General features: G+C 36.8%; 1 protein-coding gene across 1 annotated transcript in view; it reads left to right on the top strand.

Moving 5' to 3' along the window:
* Nucleotides 1-18,543, top strand: part of ATRX (ATRX chromatin remodeler) — a gene marked incomplete at its 5' end in the record, with an annotated part of 197,408 nt that overhangs the window by 76,609 nt on the left and 102,256 nt on the right. Inside the window, one exon of the mRNA XM_082646836.1 lies at nucleotides 17,901-18,042. Coding sequence (XP_082502962.1) covers nucleotides 17,901-18,042 — 142 coding nt within the window. The remainder of the gene's footprint in view (nucleotides 1-17,900; nucleotides 18,043-18,543) is intronic.

The following is an 18,543-nucleotide window of genomic DNA, read 5'->3' as shown; positions in this document are numbered from 1 at the left end:
TAGTCTCTCTAGAGGTTTAGCAATTTTACTATCTTTTCAAAAACACCAGCTTTGGATTTAATTTCCTCTATTGTTTTCACCTTTTTCTAATTCATTGGTTTCCATTCTATTTTTATGTTATCACTCTTTCTTTGGGTTTAGTTTGCTTTTTTACCAGCTACTTAAGGTGAATTTTGGATCTTGCTCCTTTTTTAATATATACATTTAAAGGTATAAAGTTCCCCACTCTGCATACTGTTAAATGCTGCAGTGTATGAATTTTGATGTTTTGTGTTTTCCTTTTACTCTGTTCAGATCTTTTCTATTTTTCTTATGACCCAGAAAATGATGTATCTTTCTGAACGTTCCATGTATATATTCTGCCATTGTGGGGTGAAATATTCTATAAATTTCAATTAGGTTATGATGGTTTATTACATTCAGGTCCTGTGTATCCTTTTTTTTTTAAGTTAACACTTAAAAAAGTGTTTATTTAGGCTGCTCCAGGTCTCAGTTGTGGCATGTGGGATCTTTTTTTTTTTTTTTCTAGTTGCAGCATGCGGACTCTCAATTTGCAGCATGTGGACTTCTTAGTTATGGTATGCAGAGTCTTAGTTGCAGCAGGCGAACTCTTAGTTGTAGCATGCATGTGGGATCTACTTCCCCGACCAGGGGTCAAACCCGGGCCCTCTGCATTGGGAGCATGGAATCTTATCCACTGGACCACCAGGGAAGTCCCAGGTCCTGTTTATCCTTAATGATATTTTGTCTCATATTGAGAGAGCAGTGTTGAGGTCTCCAACTATAATTGTCAATTTGTCATTTTCTCATTGCTCTTCTCTCAGTTTTTGCTTATAGTTTGTTATTAGGTACATGTACATGTATGATTGTTATGCCTTTCTTGTGAATTGACCCATTATCAATGAGTAATGTCCCCTTTTACCTCTGGTGATTTTTCACCATCTGAAATCTAGTCTATGTGATGATAGTATAGTCACACCATCTTTCTTTTCAAGCATTTTTCTATGAAAAGTTCCAACATACTGCAAGGTTTACAGAATTTCACAGTGATTTCCCATAAACTCAGGTCCTAGATTTTCTGTTAACATTTTACTATACTTGGTTTGTTACATTCCTATTTATCTACTAATCTCTCTATCCATCATTATATTTTTTATGCATTTCAATGTCAATTGCAGACATCATTTCACTTAACCTTAATGCTTTAGCTTGCATGTCATTAGCTAGAATTCATATTTATTTAAAATTTTTATGTAAAATTTATTTTGAGTGAAATGTACCAATTTTAAGTGTACATTTGCTTTTGACATACCATGGAATGCACACATCTACTGTATGTATTTTTGTGTTTTTCTTCAGCTTGCCTTTTTTCCTTTTACTTAATGTTTCGAGAGTGTTCTGTCCTCCCTAGGTTGTGTCTGCTCTTGACTGTGAAACAGCTTATCTGTTGAATGGATGTACCACTGTCAATCCTCCCCTCCCCAAATCTTCTTTTGAGGTACAGTTAGGTTGTTCCAACGTTTTCACTAAATTGGAGTATCCTGTTACATATTGGCATGACTTCTTTTGTTTGTGCTTCTTTGGGTTTTTTAAAAAAATTTCTTACTATTTTAACTATTTTTAAGTACACAGTTCAGTGAAATACATGTTGTGTAACCATCATCACCATTCTTTTTCATGACTTTTTTATCATCCTAAGCAGAAACTGTGTACCCATTTAACAATAAATTCCCATTCCCCCTTCTCCCTAGTCTCTTGTAACCTCTCTTCTACTTTCTGTCTCTATGAATTTGGCTATTCTAGGTACCTCATATGAGTGGAATCATTCAGTATTTGTCCTTTTCTGTCTGTCTTATTTCACATGGCAGAATGTTTTCAAGATTCATTCATGTTATATCAACTATCAGAATTTAATTTCTTTTTAAGGATGAACAGTATATTCTATGCATATACAACATTTTGTTTATTCATTTATCTGTTGATGGATACTTAGGTTTCTTCCACTTTTTGGCTATTGTGAATAATGGTGCTTTGAACATGGATGTACAAGTATCTCTTCAAGTTCCTGCTTTCCAGTCTTCTGGGTATATATACAGAAGTGGAATGGTGGAAGATATGGTAATTCTTGATGTATTTTTTGAGGAATCACCACAGTGTTTTCCACAACAGCTGCACCATTTTATATTTCCACCAGCAATGCATACAGGTTCCAATTTCTCTACATCTTTACAATATTTCTTTTCTCTTCTTTCTTCTCTGCCTCTCCCGTCTTTTGTAATAGCCAACCTAATGATTGTGAAGTGGTATTTCATTATGTTTTTTTTTTTTTTTTTTTTTTTGCGGTACGCGGGCCTATCACTGCTGTGGCCTCTCCACAGAGCACAGGCTCCGGACGCACAGGCTCAGCGGCCATGGCTCACAGGCCCAGCCGCTCTGTGGCATGTGGGATCCTCCCGGACCGGGGCACGAACCCGTGTCCCCTGCATCGGCAGGCAGACTCTCAACCACTGCGCCACCAGGGAAGCCCTCATTGTGGTTTTGATTTGCATTTCCTTAATGACTAATGATGTTGATCATCTTTTCATGTGCATATTGACCATTTGTATATTTTTGGAGAAATGTCTATTCAAATCCTTAGCACATTTTAAAATTGTGCTTTTTTCGTTATTGTTGTATTGTAGGGGTTCTTTATATATTCTGGATATCAGTCTCTTATCATATATGTAATTTGCAAATATATTCCCCCATTTTGTGGATTATCTTTAATTCTATTGATAAGTATCCTTTGCATAAAAGTTTGAAATTTTGATGAAGTCCAGTTTATCAATTTTTTTTCATTGCCTGTGCTATTGATGTTTTATTTAAGACATCATTGCCAAATCCTTTGTCATGACAGTTTCTTTCTTTGCCATTTTGTATAATCCTGTTAATGTGCTATTGAATTTGGTTTGCTAGTACTTTGTTGAGGAGTTTTGAATCTATATTAATAGAGAATCTGTAGTTTTCATATAGTTTATTTGTCTGAATTTTGAATCAGGGTAATGCTGGTCTCATTGAATGAATTAGAAAATATTCCCTCATCTTCAGTTTTCTAGAAGAGTTTGAGAAAAATTGTCATTATTTTTTAAATGTTTGGTAAAATTCACCAGGGAAGCCCATCTGGCCCTAGGCTTTGTTCTTTGTTGGAAGTTTGATTACTGATTCAGTGTTCTTAACTAGTTTAGCAGTCTGTTCAGATTTTGTTTTTTCCATGGGTCTGATCTGGTGGTTTGTGTTTCTAAGAATTTTTCCATTTCATCTATGTTATCCATTTTGTTGTATAGTTGTTCATAGTATTCTTTCATAATTATTTTTATTTCTGTAAAATTGCTAGTAATGTCATCACCTTTATTTCAGATTTTAATAATTTGAATCCTCTGTCTTTTTGTCTTACTCATTCTAACTAAAGATTTGTGAATTTTATTCTTTTCAAAGAACCAACTTTTGATTTTGTTGATTTTCTCTTTTTCTAGTGTCTGTTTTATTTCTGTCTGCTCTAATCCATTTTATTTCCTTCCACCTGCTAGCTTGGGTTTAGTTTGCTCCTCTTTTTCTACTTCTTTAAGGTGTAAAGTTAAGTTCTCAATTTGTGATCTTATTTCCTTTCTAATGTGTGTGTTTACCACTATACATTCCCCACTTAGCACTTCTTTTGCTGAATCCCACAGGTTTTAGTATTTTGTGTTTTCATTTTAATTTGTCTGAAGGTATTTTCTAATGTCCCTTGTGGTTTCTTATTTGACCTATTGGTTATTTAAGAGTATCTTGTTTAATTTATGCATATTTGCATTTTTCCCATTGTCCTTTTGTTATTGATTTCTAGTTTCATTCCACTGTGATTGGAGAAGATAGTTTTTTATGATTTTATTTATTTACTTATTTTTAAGTGGTCAGTAAAACCTTTCATTTTATTTATTTTTTTATTGAAGTATAGTTGATTTTTATGATTTTAATCTTCTAAAATTTATTAAGGCTTGTTTTGTGCCCTAACATGTGGTCTGTCCTTGAGAAGTTCCATGTGCACTTGAGAAAATTCGTACTCTGCTGTTGTTGAGCAGAGTGTTCTGTGTGTTAGGGCTAATTGGTTTACAGGGTTGTTCAAGTTCTGTGTTTCCCTGTTGATCTTTAGTTGGCTTGTTCTATGCATTATTGAAAGTAGGGTGTGATGTCTCCAAACTATTACTGTAGAACAGCCTATTTCTCCTTTCAATTCTGTCAGTGTTTGCTTCATATAATGTGGGACTCTGTTTTGGGTGCATTTATGTTTATGATTGTTATATCTTTTTGATTAATTTACTCATCTGTTAATATATATATATTTTGCCTTTTGTAATTGTTTTTGACTTAAAGTCTATTTGTCTGATGTTTATATAGCCATCCCAGCCTTCTTAGTTGCTGTTTACATGGAATATCTTTTACCATTCTTTCATTTTCAACCTATTTGTGTCTTTTGATCTAAAGTGAGTCTTTTGTAGACAACCAATATTTGGATCATTTTTTAATGAATTTTAGCATTCTGTACCTTTTGATTGGCGGTTTAATCCGTTATATTTTAAGTAAGTACTGATGAGTAAGGATTTACTTCTTCCATTATGCTATATTTTATATGTCTTACTGCTTTTTTGCTCATCATTTCCTCCATTGCTTCCCTTTTTTTTGTTTGTTTATTTCATTTTTTGCAGTGACACATTTTGATTCCCATCTCATTTTCTTTTGTGTATCATATGTAGATATTTTCTTTGTGGTTAACATGGGATTACATATAACATCCTAACATCATAATGATGTAGTTTAAATTGAATGAACTTGACCTCAGTCATGCACATAAATCGTAGTCTTTTAGAGCCCCATTCCCCCCTGTATATAATTCATGTCACAGATTTTGTTTTTATACATTTTATGCCCCAATAATATATATTTATAATTACTTTTTATGGTTTTGTCTTTTAAATCCTATAGAAAGTAAACCTGGAGTTACAAACCAAAATTACAATAATACTGGGTTTTATATTTGACTGTGTATCTTTTCCATACATCTCTAGTTCTTTATACATCTTTGAGTTACTATATAGCATTTTTTTCATTTCAACCTGAAGGCTTCCCTTTAGTATTTCTTTTAGGGTAGGTCTATTTTTAACGAACTCTCTCAGTTTAGGAATGTCTTGATTTCTCCCTCTATTTTGAAGGATACTTTTGTTTGATATAAAATTCTCAGCTGACAGTTGTTTTCTTTCAATACTTTAAAATATATTATTGCACTGCCTTTTGGCCTTCAAGTTTCTGATGAGAAATAAGCTGATCATATTATTTATGATCCCTGTATGTGACAAGTCACTTCTCTTTTGCTACTTTCAAGATTCTCTCTTTCTTTGTACTTTGAAGTTCTGATTATAATGTGCTTAGTCTGGGTCTCTTAGTTTATCTCACTTCAAGTTTGTTGTGCTTCTTGGATTTCTAGATCCTGGTTTTTACTCAAATTTGGGGAGTTTTGGCCATTATTTCCTCAAATAACCTTTCTGCCCCTATTTTTCTTCTCCTTCTTAGACTCTCATAATGTATATATTGATCTGCTTGATGATGTCCTACAAGTCCCTTGGTCTCTCAGTTTTCTCAATTCTTTTTTCTTTCTGCTCCTTAGACTTGATAATTTCAGTTGACATCTTCATGTTTGATAATTTTCTGCCTGCTCATATCTGAATCCTTTTTGAATTTTTAATTTTACTTATTGCCTTTTTCAGTTCTTTTGACTCCTTTTTATAATTTCTACTGCTTTGTTGATAGTCCCATTTTGTGCCTACATTGTTTTCCTGATTTCCTTTAGATTGTCCACAGGTTCCTTTGGGTTTTTGAACATATTTTAAGACAGTTACTTTAATGTCTTTGTCTAATAAGTCCATTGTGGGGGACTTATCAGGGATGGTTTCTGTTGTCTTATTTTGTTTTTTTGAATGGGCCATGTTTTCCTGTTTCATTGTTTGGTTTGTGGGTTTTTTTTAATTGCATATTGGGCATTTGGCTATTATAATGCAGTAACTCTGGAAATTAAGTTCTCTCCCTTCCCAAGGATTTGCTGTATTTCTTTTCTTTAGTTGTCATAGTCTGATTGATATGAGACTCTCCCCATTTATTTTTGCAAAGTTTGTTTATTGTTTTGCATCATTACTGAATGCTCTTTTCCTTTCACTAATGTTCTGTTAATGTTTTGAAAGAGATTTCCTTGAATGCCTGATCTTTTCCAGTCTTTGTAGATTGGCTCTGTACTGGGGCACTCCTTCAGTACTTAACAAGACTTGCAATGAAGCTAAAGGATCACTCTGAGGTTAAAACTTAAGGGCTTTTCAGGTATTTTCTGAGCATGTTTCTTACCTGGGCATACACTTGGTTTTATAATTCTTCTGTCTATTTTGCTGGTTTTGAATGTCCTAAATTCCAAGAGTCTCATCCTAGCTTCGTCTCTGGGCCTTAGGTGGTCAGTTACATGTCTCCACCTATAATGTCTTGGCCCTGACAACTGTGGGTTTATAGTTGCCTTGTAGCTTTTTTTTTAAGCATTTTTTTCTGCTTTTTCCCATCAGAATTTCAACTTAGGTGAAACAATGGTAAGAGTTTTATGTCATTCCTTTGGTTATCCCCAGGCAGGTTATAATAGATATACACCATAATTTGCAAATAATTTCTGCTGTGCTCCCTCTATTTTGAGGGAGGAAACTGTCAACCAGGCTGCTGCTGCTTCAAGAATAAGACCATCACCTCACTAGGAGGTAGTGGGATAAGGGCAAGTAAAAATACCATAAAACTTTCCTACCATTTTAAAGATGGCCTATCTCTGGTCTCTACTGAATGCCCTGTGTTATGCATGAAGAGTATACTCTACCTTGTTTGAAATTGAATGCCTTCCAGACCTATATGATAATTGGGAACTATTTAGCTCACAACTTCTTGGTCACACTTTGTCTGACTTTGTGGAGTTTTACTCCTCATGTGCATTTTAATATTCCGTTAAGACAGTGACTCCCATTTTGATTTCTGGAGGTCTTTTTGTATAGTCCTTTTCTCTCTGTAGTTCTATGTAGTTTCTCTCTGTAGTTTTTCTAGCCATCTCAGCTTGACTTCTGTCTCCCCAGCTCAGCACAACTCCAGTGTTCTGCTTTGGATACCCTCGATTCTGGAATGTGCCTTCAGGCAGCAGTCAAGGGGGAATAGGGCCCTCCTTATTGGTTTTGCTTCTCTCAGGTATCAGTGTCCTGCTGGTGCCTGTTATTCAAAGTCCAAAAATGTTAGTTTTGTATATTTTGTCTACTTTCCTAATTGATTACAGCAGGAGGGTAAATTTGGTCCCTAGTACTCCATCTTGCATTGTGATCCTGAATCTCCATCAGCAGAAATGGGGCTCAGCCTTTTCAGTATGTTGCTTAAATGGTTTTGCTTTCATTTTTTCTTTTCCTTTTTCAATTCAGACATGGGATACATTTCATGTCCTTATTTATTATTCTTTGCTATAGCTTAATTTATCATTTCTCCTAAATTCTCCCATTTCATTACTATTATTAGTTATATAAACTTTACTTAAATTGTACCTTGAGTGCATAAACACATGCACTTAGTCACTAATAAGTAGACAGTTTTTTTATAAGTTGTCTTCTCCTCCATTCAGGATGAAGATTCACTAATCTCCAATCCTGAAGATAGTGCTTAATAGCTAAAATATCACTTATGAATATATGGTTCGAAATTCTTAAAGCCTTGTATATTAGTTTAGTACTGTGCATTAAAAAATACCACAAGCGTAGCTTAAAACAAGACAAAGTTATTATCTCACAGTTCTATAAGTCAGGAATTTGAGAGTGGCTTAGCTGAGCCTGGTCTACTGGGTCGTCTGCTCAGTGTCTCACCAAGTTGAAATTAAGATGTTAGCCAGAGCTGCAATTTTCATCTAAGACTTTGTTGTTTTCTAGCTCACATATTGGCAGAATCCAGTTCCTTGTGATTGTATCAGTGAGGTCCTTAGCTACTAGAGACTTCTCACAGTATGGCAGTGTGCTTGTCTTGGAGACCAGAAGAGAGCATCTCTTACCCTTCGGTCTTTTAAAGAGCTTACCTTGATCAGGTCTGGCTCACCTAGGAGAATGTCCCTTTTGATTAAACCAAACCCAGCTGATTAGTGGCCCAATTATGGGGATGATATCTCATCATAGTTACAGATCTCAGTCACACTCAAGGGGATGGGATTATACCAGAGGGTGGGAATCTTGGAGGCCATTTTAGGATTCTGCCTACCACACCTTGCAAATAGGACAAGACATTCAGAGAATTTTACATTTTGGCTAAAGGCTTTGCCCCAGCAATATGAAGCTGGGACACATCCAAGCTAGAAAACAATAAAAATTTAGTGAATACTTAGTCTATGCCTAATACTTTTTATTCTCTGCCTTATTTAATCTCTGCAACAACCCCATGTGGGTTATTTATAATCTTTCCTAATTTGCGCGTGGAGAAATTGAAGCTAAGAGGGTTTAAGTAACTTGTTGAAATGGAGCTGGGATCTAAATGGCCTGTGCTATTTATACTCCACCACACTTTATCCTAGTATTAATCTTGATTTGTATATAATTTCAGTTTTATATAAGTGAAGTATCTATCCAGGTGATTTATTACAAATTTGTGACTTATTTAACATTTTTTACATGCAGTAATGGTACTGTAGTTATGATTTTAAAAAGAGAGTGTCCTTTTTTTTAGAAGACTACTATTTAGCTTCATTTATTGACTTTTTTATTTTATTTTATTTTTTACATCTTTATTGGAGTATAATTGCTTTACAATGGTGTGTTAGTTTCTGCTTTATAACAAAGTGAATCAGTTATACATATACATATGTTGCCATAACTCTTCCCTCTTGCATCTCCCTCCCTCCCACCCTCCCTATCCCACCCCTCCAGGCAGTCACAAAGCACCGAGCTGATCTCCCTGTGCTATGCAGCTGCTTCCCACTAGCTATCTACCTTACGTTTGGTAGTGTATATATGTCCATGCCTCTCTCTCGTTTTCTCACAGCTTACCCTTCCCCCTCCCCATATCCTCAAGTCCATTCTCTAGTAGGTCTGTGTGTCTTTATTCCTGTCTTACCCCTAGGTTCTTCATGACATTTATTTTTTCTTAAATTCCATATATATGTGTTAGCATACGGAATTTGTCTTTCTCTTTCTGACTTACTTCACTCTCTATGACAGACTCTAGGTCTGTCTACCTCATTACAAATAGCTCAATTTCATATCTTTTTATGGCTGAGTAATATTCCATTGTATATATGTGCCACATCTTCTTTATCCGTTCATCCGATGATGGACACTTAGGTTGTTTCCATCTCCAGGCTATTGTAAATAGAGCTGCAATGAACATTTTGATACATGACTCTTTTTGAATTATGGTTTTCTCAGGGTATATGCCCAGTAGTGGGATTGCTGGGTCATATGGTAGTTCTATTTGTAGTTTTTTAAGGAACCTCCATACTGTTCTCCATAGTGGCTGTATCAATTTACATTCCCACCAACAGTGCAAGAGGGTTCCCTTTTCTCCACACCCTCTCCAGCATTTGTTTCCAGATATATTTTTTAACATCTTTCTTGGGGTATAATTCCTTTACAATGGTGTGTTAATTTCTGCTTTATAACAAAGTGAATCAGTTATACATATACATATGTTCCCATATGTCTTCCCTCTTGCTTCTCTCTCCCTCCCACCCCACCAGGCGGTCACAAAGCCCCGAGCTGATATCCCTGTGCTATGCGGCTGCTTAACACTAGCTATCTACCTTACGTTTGGTAGTGTATGTATGTCCATGCCTCTCTCTTGCTTTGTCACAGCTCCCCCTCCCCCCTCCCCATATCCTCAAGTCCGTTCTGTAGTAGGTCTGTGTCTTTATTCCTGTCTTACCCCTAGGTTCTTCATGACATTTTTTTTTCTTAAATTCCATATATACGTGTTAGTATACAGTATTTGTTTCTCTATTTCTGACTTACTTCACTTTGTATGACAGACTCTAGGTCTATCCACCTCATTACAAATAGCTCAATTTCGTTTCTTTTTATGGCTGAGTAATATTCCATTGTATATATGTGCCACATCTTCTTTATCCATTCATCCGATGATGGGCACTTAGGTTGTCTCCATCTCCGGGCTATCATAAATAGAGCTGCAATGAACATTTTGGTACATGACTCTTTTTGAATTACGGTTTTCTCAGGGTATATGCCCAGTAGTGGGATTGCTGGGTCATATGGTAGTTGTATTTGTAGTTTTTTAAGGGACCTCCATACTGTTCTCCATAGTGGCTGTACCAATTCACATTCCCACCAGCAGTGCAGGAGTGTTCCCTTTTCTCCACACCCTCTCCAGCATTTATTGTTTCTAGATTTTTTGATGATGGGCATTCTGACCAGTGTGAGATGATATCTCATTGTACTTTTTTTTTAATTTTTTTTTAACATCTTTATTGGGGCACAATTGCTCTACAATGGTGTGTCAGTCTCTGCTTCACAACAAAGTGAATCAGTCACACATAAACACATGTTCCCATATGTCCTCCCTCTTGCGTCTCCTTCCCTCCCACCCTCCCTATCCCACCCCTCCAGGCCGTCACAAAGCACCGAGCCAATATCCCTGTGCCATGCAGCTGCTTCCCACTAACTATCTACCTTACTATGTTTGTTAGTATGTATATGCCCATGACTCTCTCTCGCCCTGTCACAGCTCACCCTTCCCCCTCCCCATAACCTCAAGTCCGTTCTCTAGGAGGTCTGCATCTTTATTCCTGCCTTACCCCTAGGTTCTTCGTGACATTTTTTTTCTGAAATTCCATATATATGTGTTAGCATACGGTATTTGTCTTTTTCTTTCTGACTTACTTCACTCTGTATGACAGACTCTAGGTCTATCCACCTCATTACAAATAGCTCAATTTCGTTTCTTTTTATGGCTGAGTAATATTCCATTGTATATATGTGCCACATCTTCTTTATCCATTCATCCGATGATGGGCACTTAGGTTGTTTCCATCTCCTGGCTATTGTAAATAGAGCTGAAATGAACATTTTGGTACATGACTCTTTCTGAATTATGGTTTTCTCAGGGTATATGCCCAGTAGTGGGATTGCTGGGTCATATGGTAGTTCTATTTGTAGTTTTTTAAGGAACCTCCATACTGTTCTCCATAGTGGCTGAACCAATTCACATTCCCACCAGCAGTGCAAGAGTGTTCCCTTTTCTCCACACCCTCTCCAGCATTTATTGTTTCTAGATTTTTTGATGATGGCCATTCTGACTGGTATGAGATGATATCTCATTGTAGTTTGGATTTGCATTTCTCTAATGATTAATGATGTTGAGCATTCTTTCATGTGTTTGTTGGCAGTCTGTATATCTTCTTTGGAGAAATGTCTATTTAGGTCTTCTGCCCATTTTTGGATTGGTTTGTTTGTTTTCTTGTTATTGAGGTGCATGAGCTGCTTGTAAATTTTGGAGATTAATCCTTTGTCGGTTGCTTCCTTTGCAAATATTTTCTCCCATTCTGAGGGGTGTCTTTTGGTCTTGTTTATGGTTTCCTTTGCTGTGCAAAAGCTTTGAAGTTTCATTAGGTCCCATTTGTTTATTTTTGTTTTTATTTCCATTTCTCTAGGAGGTGGGTCAGAAAGGATCTTGCTGTGATTTATGTCATAGAGTGTTCTGCCTATGTTTTCCTCTAAGAGTTTGATAGTTTCTGGCCTTACATTTAGGTCTTTAATCCATTTTGAGCTTATTTTTGTGTATGGTGTTAGGGAGTGATCTAATCTCATACTTTTACATGTACCTGTCCAGTTTTCCCAGCACCACTTATTGAAGAGGCTGTCCTTTCTCCACTGTACATTCCTGCCACCTTTATCAAAGATAAGGTGTCCATATGTGCATGGGTTTATCTCTGGGCTTTCTATCCTGTTCCATTGATCTATCTTTCTGTTTTTGTGCCAGTACCATACCGTCTTGATAACTGTAGCTTTGTAGTATAGTCTGAAGTCAGGGAGCCTGATTCCTCCAGTTCCTTCTTTCGTTCTCAAGATTGCTTTGGCTATTCGGGGTCTTTTGTGTTTCCATACAAATTGCAAAATTTTTTGTTCTAGTTCTGTGAAAAATGCCAGTGGTAGTTTGATAGGGATTGCATTGAATCTATAGATTGCTTTGGGTAGTAGAGTCATTTTCACAATGTTGATTCTTCCAATCCAAGAACATGGTATATCTCTCCATCTACTTGTATCATCTTTAATTTCTTTCATCAGTGTCTTATAATTTTCTGCATACAGGTCTTTTGTCTCCTTAGGTAGGTTTATTCCTAGATATTTTATTCTTTTTGTTGCAATGGTAAATGGGAGTGTTTTCTTGATTTTACTTTCAGATTTTTCATCATTAGTGTATAGGAATGCCAGAGATTTCTGTGCATTAATTTTGTATCCTGCAACTTTACCAGATTGATTGATTAGCTCTAGTAGTTTTCTGGTAGCATCTTTAGGGTTCTCTATGTATAGGATCATGTCATCTGCAAACAGTGACAGCTTTACTTCTTCTTTTCCGATTTGGATTCCTTTTATTTCCTTTTCTTCTCTGATTGCTGTGGCTAAAACTTCCAAAACTATGTTGAATAAGAGTGGTGAGAGTGGGCAACCTTGTCTTGTTCCTGATCTTAGTGGAAATGCTTTCAGCTTTTTACCATTGAGGATGATGTTTGCTGTCGGTTTGTCATATATGGCCTTTATTATGTTGAGGAAAGTTCTGTCTGTGCCTACTTTCTGCAGGGTTTTTGTCATAAATGGTGTTGAATTTTGTCGAAAGCTTTCTCTGCATCTATTGAGATGATCATATGGTATCCTCCTTCAGTTTGTTAATGTGGTTTATCACATTGATTGATTTGCGTATGTTGAAGAATCCTTGCAATCCTGGAATAAACCCCACTTGATCATGGTGTATGATCCTTTTAATGTGCTGTTGGATTCTGTTTGCTAGTATTTTGTTGAGGATTTTTGTATCTATGTTCATGAGTGATATTGGCCTGTAGTTTTCTTTCTTTGTTACCTCCTTGACTGGTTTTGGTATCAAGGTGATGGTGGCCTTGTAGAATGAATTTGGGAGTGTTCCTCCCTCTGCTATGTTTTGGAAGAGTTTGAGAAGGATAGGTGTTAGCGCTTCTCTAAATGTTTGATAGAATTCGCCTGTGAAGCCATCTGGTCCTGGGCTTTTGTTTGTTGGAAGATTTTTAATCACAGTTTCAATTTCCTTGCTTGTGATTGGTCTGTTCATATTTTCTATTTCTTCCTGATTCAGTCTTCGCAGGTTGTGCATTTCTAAGAATTTGTCCATTTCTTCCAGGTTGTCAATTTTATTGGCATAGAGTTGCTTGTAGTAATCTCTCATGATCTTTTGTATTTCTGCAGTGTCAGTTGTTACTTCTCCTTTTTCATTTCTAATTCTATTGATTTGAGTCTTCTCCCTTTTTTTCGTGATGAGTCTGGCTAATGATTTATCTATTTTGTTTATCTTCTCAAAGAACCAGCTTTTAGTTTTATTGATCTTTGCTATCGTTTCCTTCATTTCTTTTTCATTTATTTCTGATCTGATTTTTATGATTTCTTTCCTTCTGCTAGCTTTGGGGTTTTTTTGTTCTTCTTTCTCTAATTGCTTTAGGTGCAAGGTTAGGTTGTTTATTCGAGATGTTTCCTGTTTCTTAAGGTGGGCTTGTATTGCTATAAACTTCCCTCTTAGAAGTGCTTTTGCTGCATCCCATAGATTTTGGGTCGTCGTGTCTCCATTGTCATTTGTTTCTAGGTATTTTTCGATTTCCTCTTTGATTTCTTCAGTGATCACTTCGTTATTAAGTAGTGTATTGTTTAGCCTCCATGTGTTGGTATTTTTTACAGATCTTTTTCTGTGAGTGGTATCTAGTCTCATAGTGTTGTGGTCAGAAAAGATACTTGATACAATTTCAGTTTTCTTAAATTTACCAAGGCTTGTTTTGTGACCCAAGGTATGATCTATCCTGGAGAATGTTCCATGAGCACTTGAGAAAAATGTATATTCTGGTTATTTTGGATGGAATGTCCTATAAATATCTATTAAAACCATCTTGTTTAATGTATCATTTAAAGCTTGTGTTTTCTTATTTATTTTCATTTTGGATGATCTGTCCATTGGTGAAAGTGGGGTGTTAAAGTCCCCTACTATGAATGTGTTAATGTCGATTTCCCCTTTTTTGGCTGTTAGTATTTGCCTTATGTATTGAGGTGCTCCTATGTTGGGTGCATAAATATTTACAATTGTTATATCTTCTTCTTGGATCAATCCCTTGATCATTATGTAGTGTCCTTCTTTGTCTCTTCTAATAGTCTTTATTTTAAAGTCTATTTTGTCTGATAGGAGAATTGCTACTTCAGCTTTCTTTTGGTTTCCATTTGCATGGAATATGTTTTTCCATCCCCTTGCTTTCAGTCTGTATGTGTCTGTAGGTCTGAAGTGGGTCTCTTTTAGATAGCGTATATATGGGTCTTGTTTTTGTATCCATTCAACCAATCTGTGTCTTTTGGTGGGAGCATTTAGTCCATTTACATTTAAGGTAATTATCGATATGTATGTTCCTAGTCCCATTTTCTTAATTGTTTTGGGTTCGTTATTGTAGGTCTTTTCCTTCTCTTGTGTTTCTTGCCTAGAGAAGGTCCTTTAGCAGTTGTTGTAAAGCTGGTTTGGTGGTGCTGAACTCTCTCAGCTATTGCTTGTCTGTAAATGTTTTAATTTCTCCATCAAATCTGAATGAGATCCTTGCTGGGTAGAGTAATCTTGGTTGCAGGTGTTTCTCCTTCATCACTTTAAATATGTCCTGCCACTCCCTTCTGGCTTGCAGAGTTTCTGCTAAAAGATCAGCTGTTAACCTTATGGGGATTCCGTTTTTGTTATTTTTCCCTTGTTGCTTTTAATATGTTTTGTTTGTATTTAATTTTTGACAGTTTGATTAATATGTGTCTTGGCGTATTTCTCCTTGGATTTATCCTGCATGGGACTCTCTGTGCTTCCTGGACTTGATTAACTATTTTCTTTCCCATATTAGGGAAGTGTTCAACTACAATTTCTTCAAATATTTTCTCAGTCCCTTTCTTTTTCTCTTCTTCTTCTGGAACCCCTATAATTCGAATGTTGGTGCGTTTAATGTTGTCCCAGAGGTCTCTGAGACTGTCCTCAGTTCTTTTCATTCTTTTTTCTTTATTCTGCTCTGCAGTAGTTATTTCCACTATTTTATCTTCCAGGTCACTTATCCGTTCTTCTGCCTCAGTTATTCTGCTATTGATCCCATCTAGAGTATTTTTAATTTCATTTATTGTGGTGTTCATTGTTTTTTGTTTCACCTTTAGTTCTTCTAGGTCCTTGTGAAATGTTTCTTCCGTTTTGTCCATTCTATTTCCAAGATTTTGGATCATCTTAACTATCATTATTCTGAATTCTTTTTCAGATAGAGTGCGTATTTCCTGTTGATTTGTTAGGTCTGTTGGGATTGTATCTTGTTCCTTCATCTGCTGTGTGTTTTTCTGTCTTCTCATTTTGCTTATCTTACTGTGTTTGGGGTCTCCTTTTTGCAGGCTCTATGTTCGTAGTTCCCCTTGTTTTTGTTTTCTGTCCCCAGTGGCTAAGGTTGGTTCAGTGGGTTGTGTAGGCTTCCTGGTGGAGGCGATAGTGCCTATTTTGTGGTGGATGAGGCTGGATCTTGTGTTTCTGGTGGCAGGTCCACGTCTGGTGGTGTGTTTTGGGGTGTCTGTGGACTTATTATGATTTTAGGCAGCCTCTCTGCTAATGGGTGGGTTTGTGTTCCTGTCTTGCTAGGTGTTTGGCATAGGTTGTCCAGCAGTGTATCTTTCTGGTCGTTGAGTGAAGCTGGGTGCTGGTGTTGAGATGGAGATCTCTGGGAGATTTTCGCCATTTGATGTTATGTGTAGCTGGGAGGTCTCTTGTGGACCAGTGTCCTGAAGTTGGCTGTCTCACCTCAGAGGCACAGCACTGACTCCTGGCTGCAGCACCAAGAGCCTTTCATTCACATGGCTCAGACAGGGAGTTCGAAGTGTATTGGTCATTTAGGTTCCTGAGACGTCCTGTGAGTTGGTGCAGAACATTTATAAAATCTCACAGTAACGCAATTTCAGGGACGGAAGGACAGTAAGAAAGTCTCCATCTGTGGATCCAGTCTCTTTTATCCTAGAGTCCCCAAGGACGGGATACTTAGCTGACTTCTTGGGGAGCTTCATCTCTGGGAAAACGCTGCCCGGTTGCCACCTTTGCAGGCAGATGTGAGGGGGAACGTCTCCTCTTCCTCTCATCCCCCTCCCCCACCCCTCGGCTACAGTCTTGGGTGTTTCCTTGCCTCTCTCCCGACCTCTTAGATGGGCAGAGCACAGAGAAGGGACATGAGACCAAAAGTACCCTCTGGAGGGCAAAACACCCCGGGGATACATGCAAGCCGAGAGTGGGAGCACCTCTCGAGAGTGTCCTTTTAAAGAGACATTCTAAAACACTTACAGATGAAATAACAATCTTGCTTGGGTTTGCTTCAAAATCATTTATGGAATCAAAGGAGGTGTAGAACGGGTGCGAGGCTGTCAGTGAAACAGAACTGGCCAGAAGTTGATAATTTTTGAGGTTGAATAATGGGTAACAGGGCTCATTATGCTACTGTCTACTTTTGCTTATGTTTGAAAATTTCAGTAGTGAGTATCAAATAATCCATTCGTTTCTAGTTACAGTTCTAAATAAGGCAAAGGATACCAGCTAATATTTTATCCTGAAGCAGCACATTGTCTACAGTTTAAAATCATGAATCTTTATTGATTGTCATGGAACCATAAACCTGTTTATACAAGTATTTCATTTATTAATGTAGTGATGCATAGTGGTTAAGAGCATGGACTCTGGAACCTAACCCTCTGGGTATAAATCTTAGTGTTGTGATACTTAATAGTTGTATGACCTTGTGTAAGTTATTTAACTTCTCAGTCTCTCATTTTTTTTTCATATGTAAAATGGCAACACTTGTACCTAGCTTATACAGTTCTTGGGTATACTATGTAATGGATAGATAAGAAAGCAAAAAATATATACAGATACATGTATTCATATGTATTTATATCTATTTAAGTTTTCTTTCAAATAAGAAACTTGAGGTAATTGTTTCCCTTTTGCATTTGGAGGTTATTATATGTTCTTGTCATGCTTTCGAGCCTGAGTTTCTCAAACCAGTGTTTCTGAAAGTTTTTCCCTTTCACAACACATATTTACAGTGTTTTTCAATGGGAGTCTTCTGGAATCTTGGGTGGGACAGTTCTTGTTTGGGACTGTCTTTCACATTGTAGAACATTTATATTTACCTTCCCCTCTGCCTACATTAAATACCAGTCCTAACCAGTCGTTGTGATAACCATAAGTGCCCTTGCACATTTTCACATGTCCTGTAGAAGAATAGAAAAATCCCGTTTGGGGAGCCAAATTTTAATGGTGGTGCCATGGATTAATTTAGAGTGCTACTTTTGTCACATCTCTACCTAAAACGTGTTGAGATGTTCAAAGTGAGAACCGATGAGCTAAATCAGCAACATTATCCCAGTGATTCTAAGTCTTGTGGAGGTTTTTGATTTTGGACAACATATAAACCTGTGATCTGTCCTGGTCTTACTGAACCAGAATATTGGATGTATGGTATGGAAGTAGATGTGTCTGTATTTTGCAAAATTTCCCTTAGTAAGACTCATACTCCTCCATTGCTTGAAAGATTTCTTTGTGCTTAACTATAATTGTCTTTCTTGTAGGTGATAGAAATTGAAGATGCTTCACCCACTAAGTGTCCAATAACAACCAAGTTGGTTTTAGACGAAGATGAAGAAACCAAAGAACCTTTAGTGCAGGTTCATAGAAATATGGTTATCAAATTGAAACCCCATCAAGTAGATGGTAAGAAACTATTAGATGATTAAAGCATTTTTAGTTAAATTTTACCAATATTTGGTGTCCCCTGTGTGCCTCACATTCTGCTAAGTACTGGAGTTACTTCTACTGGTGAGCAAAACAAATATGATCCCTGCCCTTATGGAGTACATAAGCAAATAAAGAAGAACAAAACTGGACAATTGCAAAGAAAATGAGTATTATGAAAGGGGAAGTGTGCCCCTCACAAATGGGTATATATAGCAAGTGAATTTCACCTAATCTGCAGTGGTTGGCTAAGGGCAGCTGTGGGATAGGGAGAGGTACAGTTAGCTAAAAGCCTTCTTCAGGAAATGCTTTTTCAAGTATGTTTGTTAATAATATCCCTACATTGGTTTTCGAAAGATACCAAATTATCCCTATCCTCTGCTTTGTCAGAGTGGAATCAGTAAGTCAGTTTTGATTGTGTATATGAATGAATTCATAAGGGAAGTTCTATAGTTCCTACTCCTTAGGTAGCAAGCCCCT

The sequence above is a fragment of the Grampus griseus genome (assembly GCF_964374135.1).
Source record: "Grampus griseus genome assembly, chromosome: X".
In the NCBI taxonomy this organism is placed as follows: domain Eukaryota; kingdom Metazoa; phylum Chordata; class Mammalia; order Artiodactyla; family Delphinidae; genus Grampus; species Grampus griseus.
The sequence above is the reverse complement of the archived record's forward strand: the minus strand, read 5'-3'. Positions and strand labels throughout refer to the sequence as shown.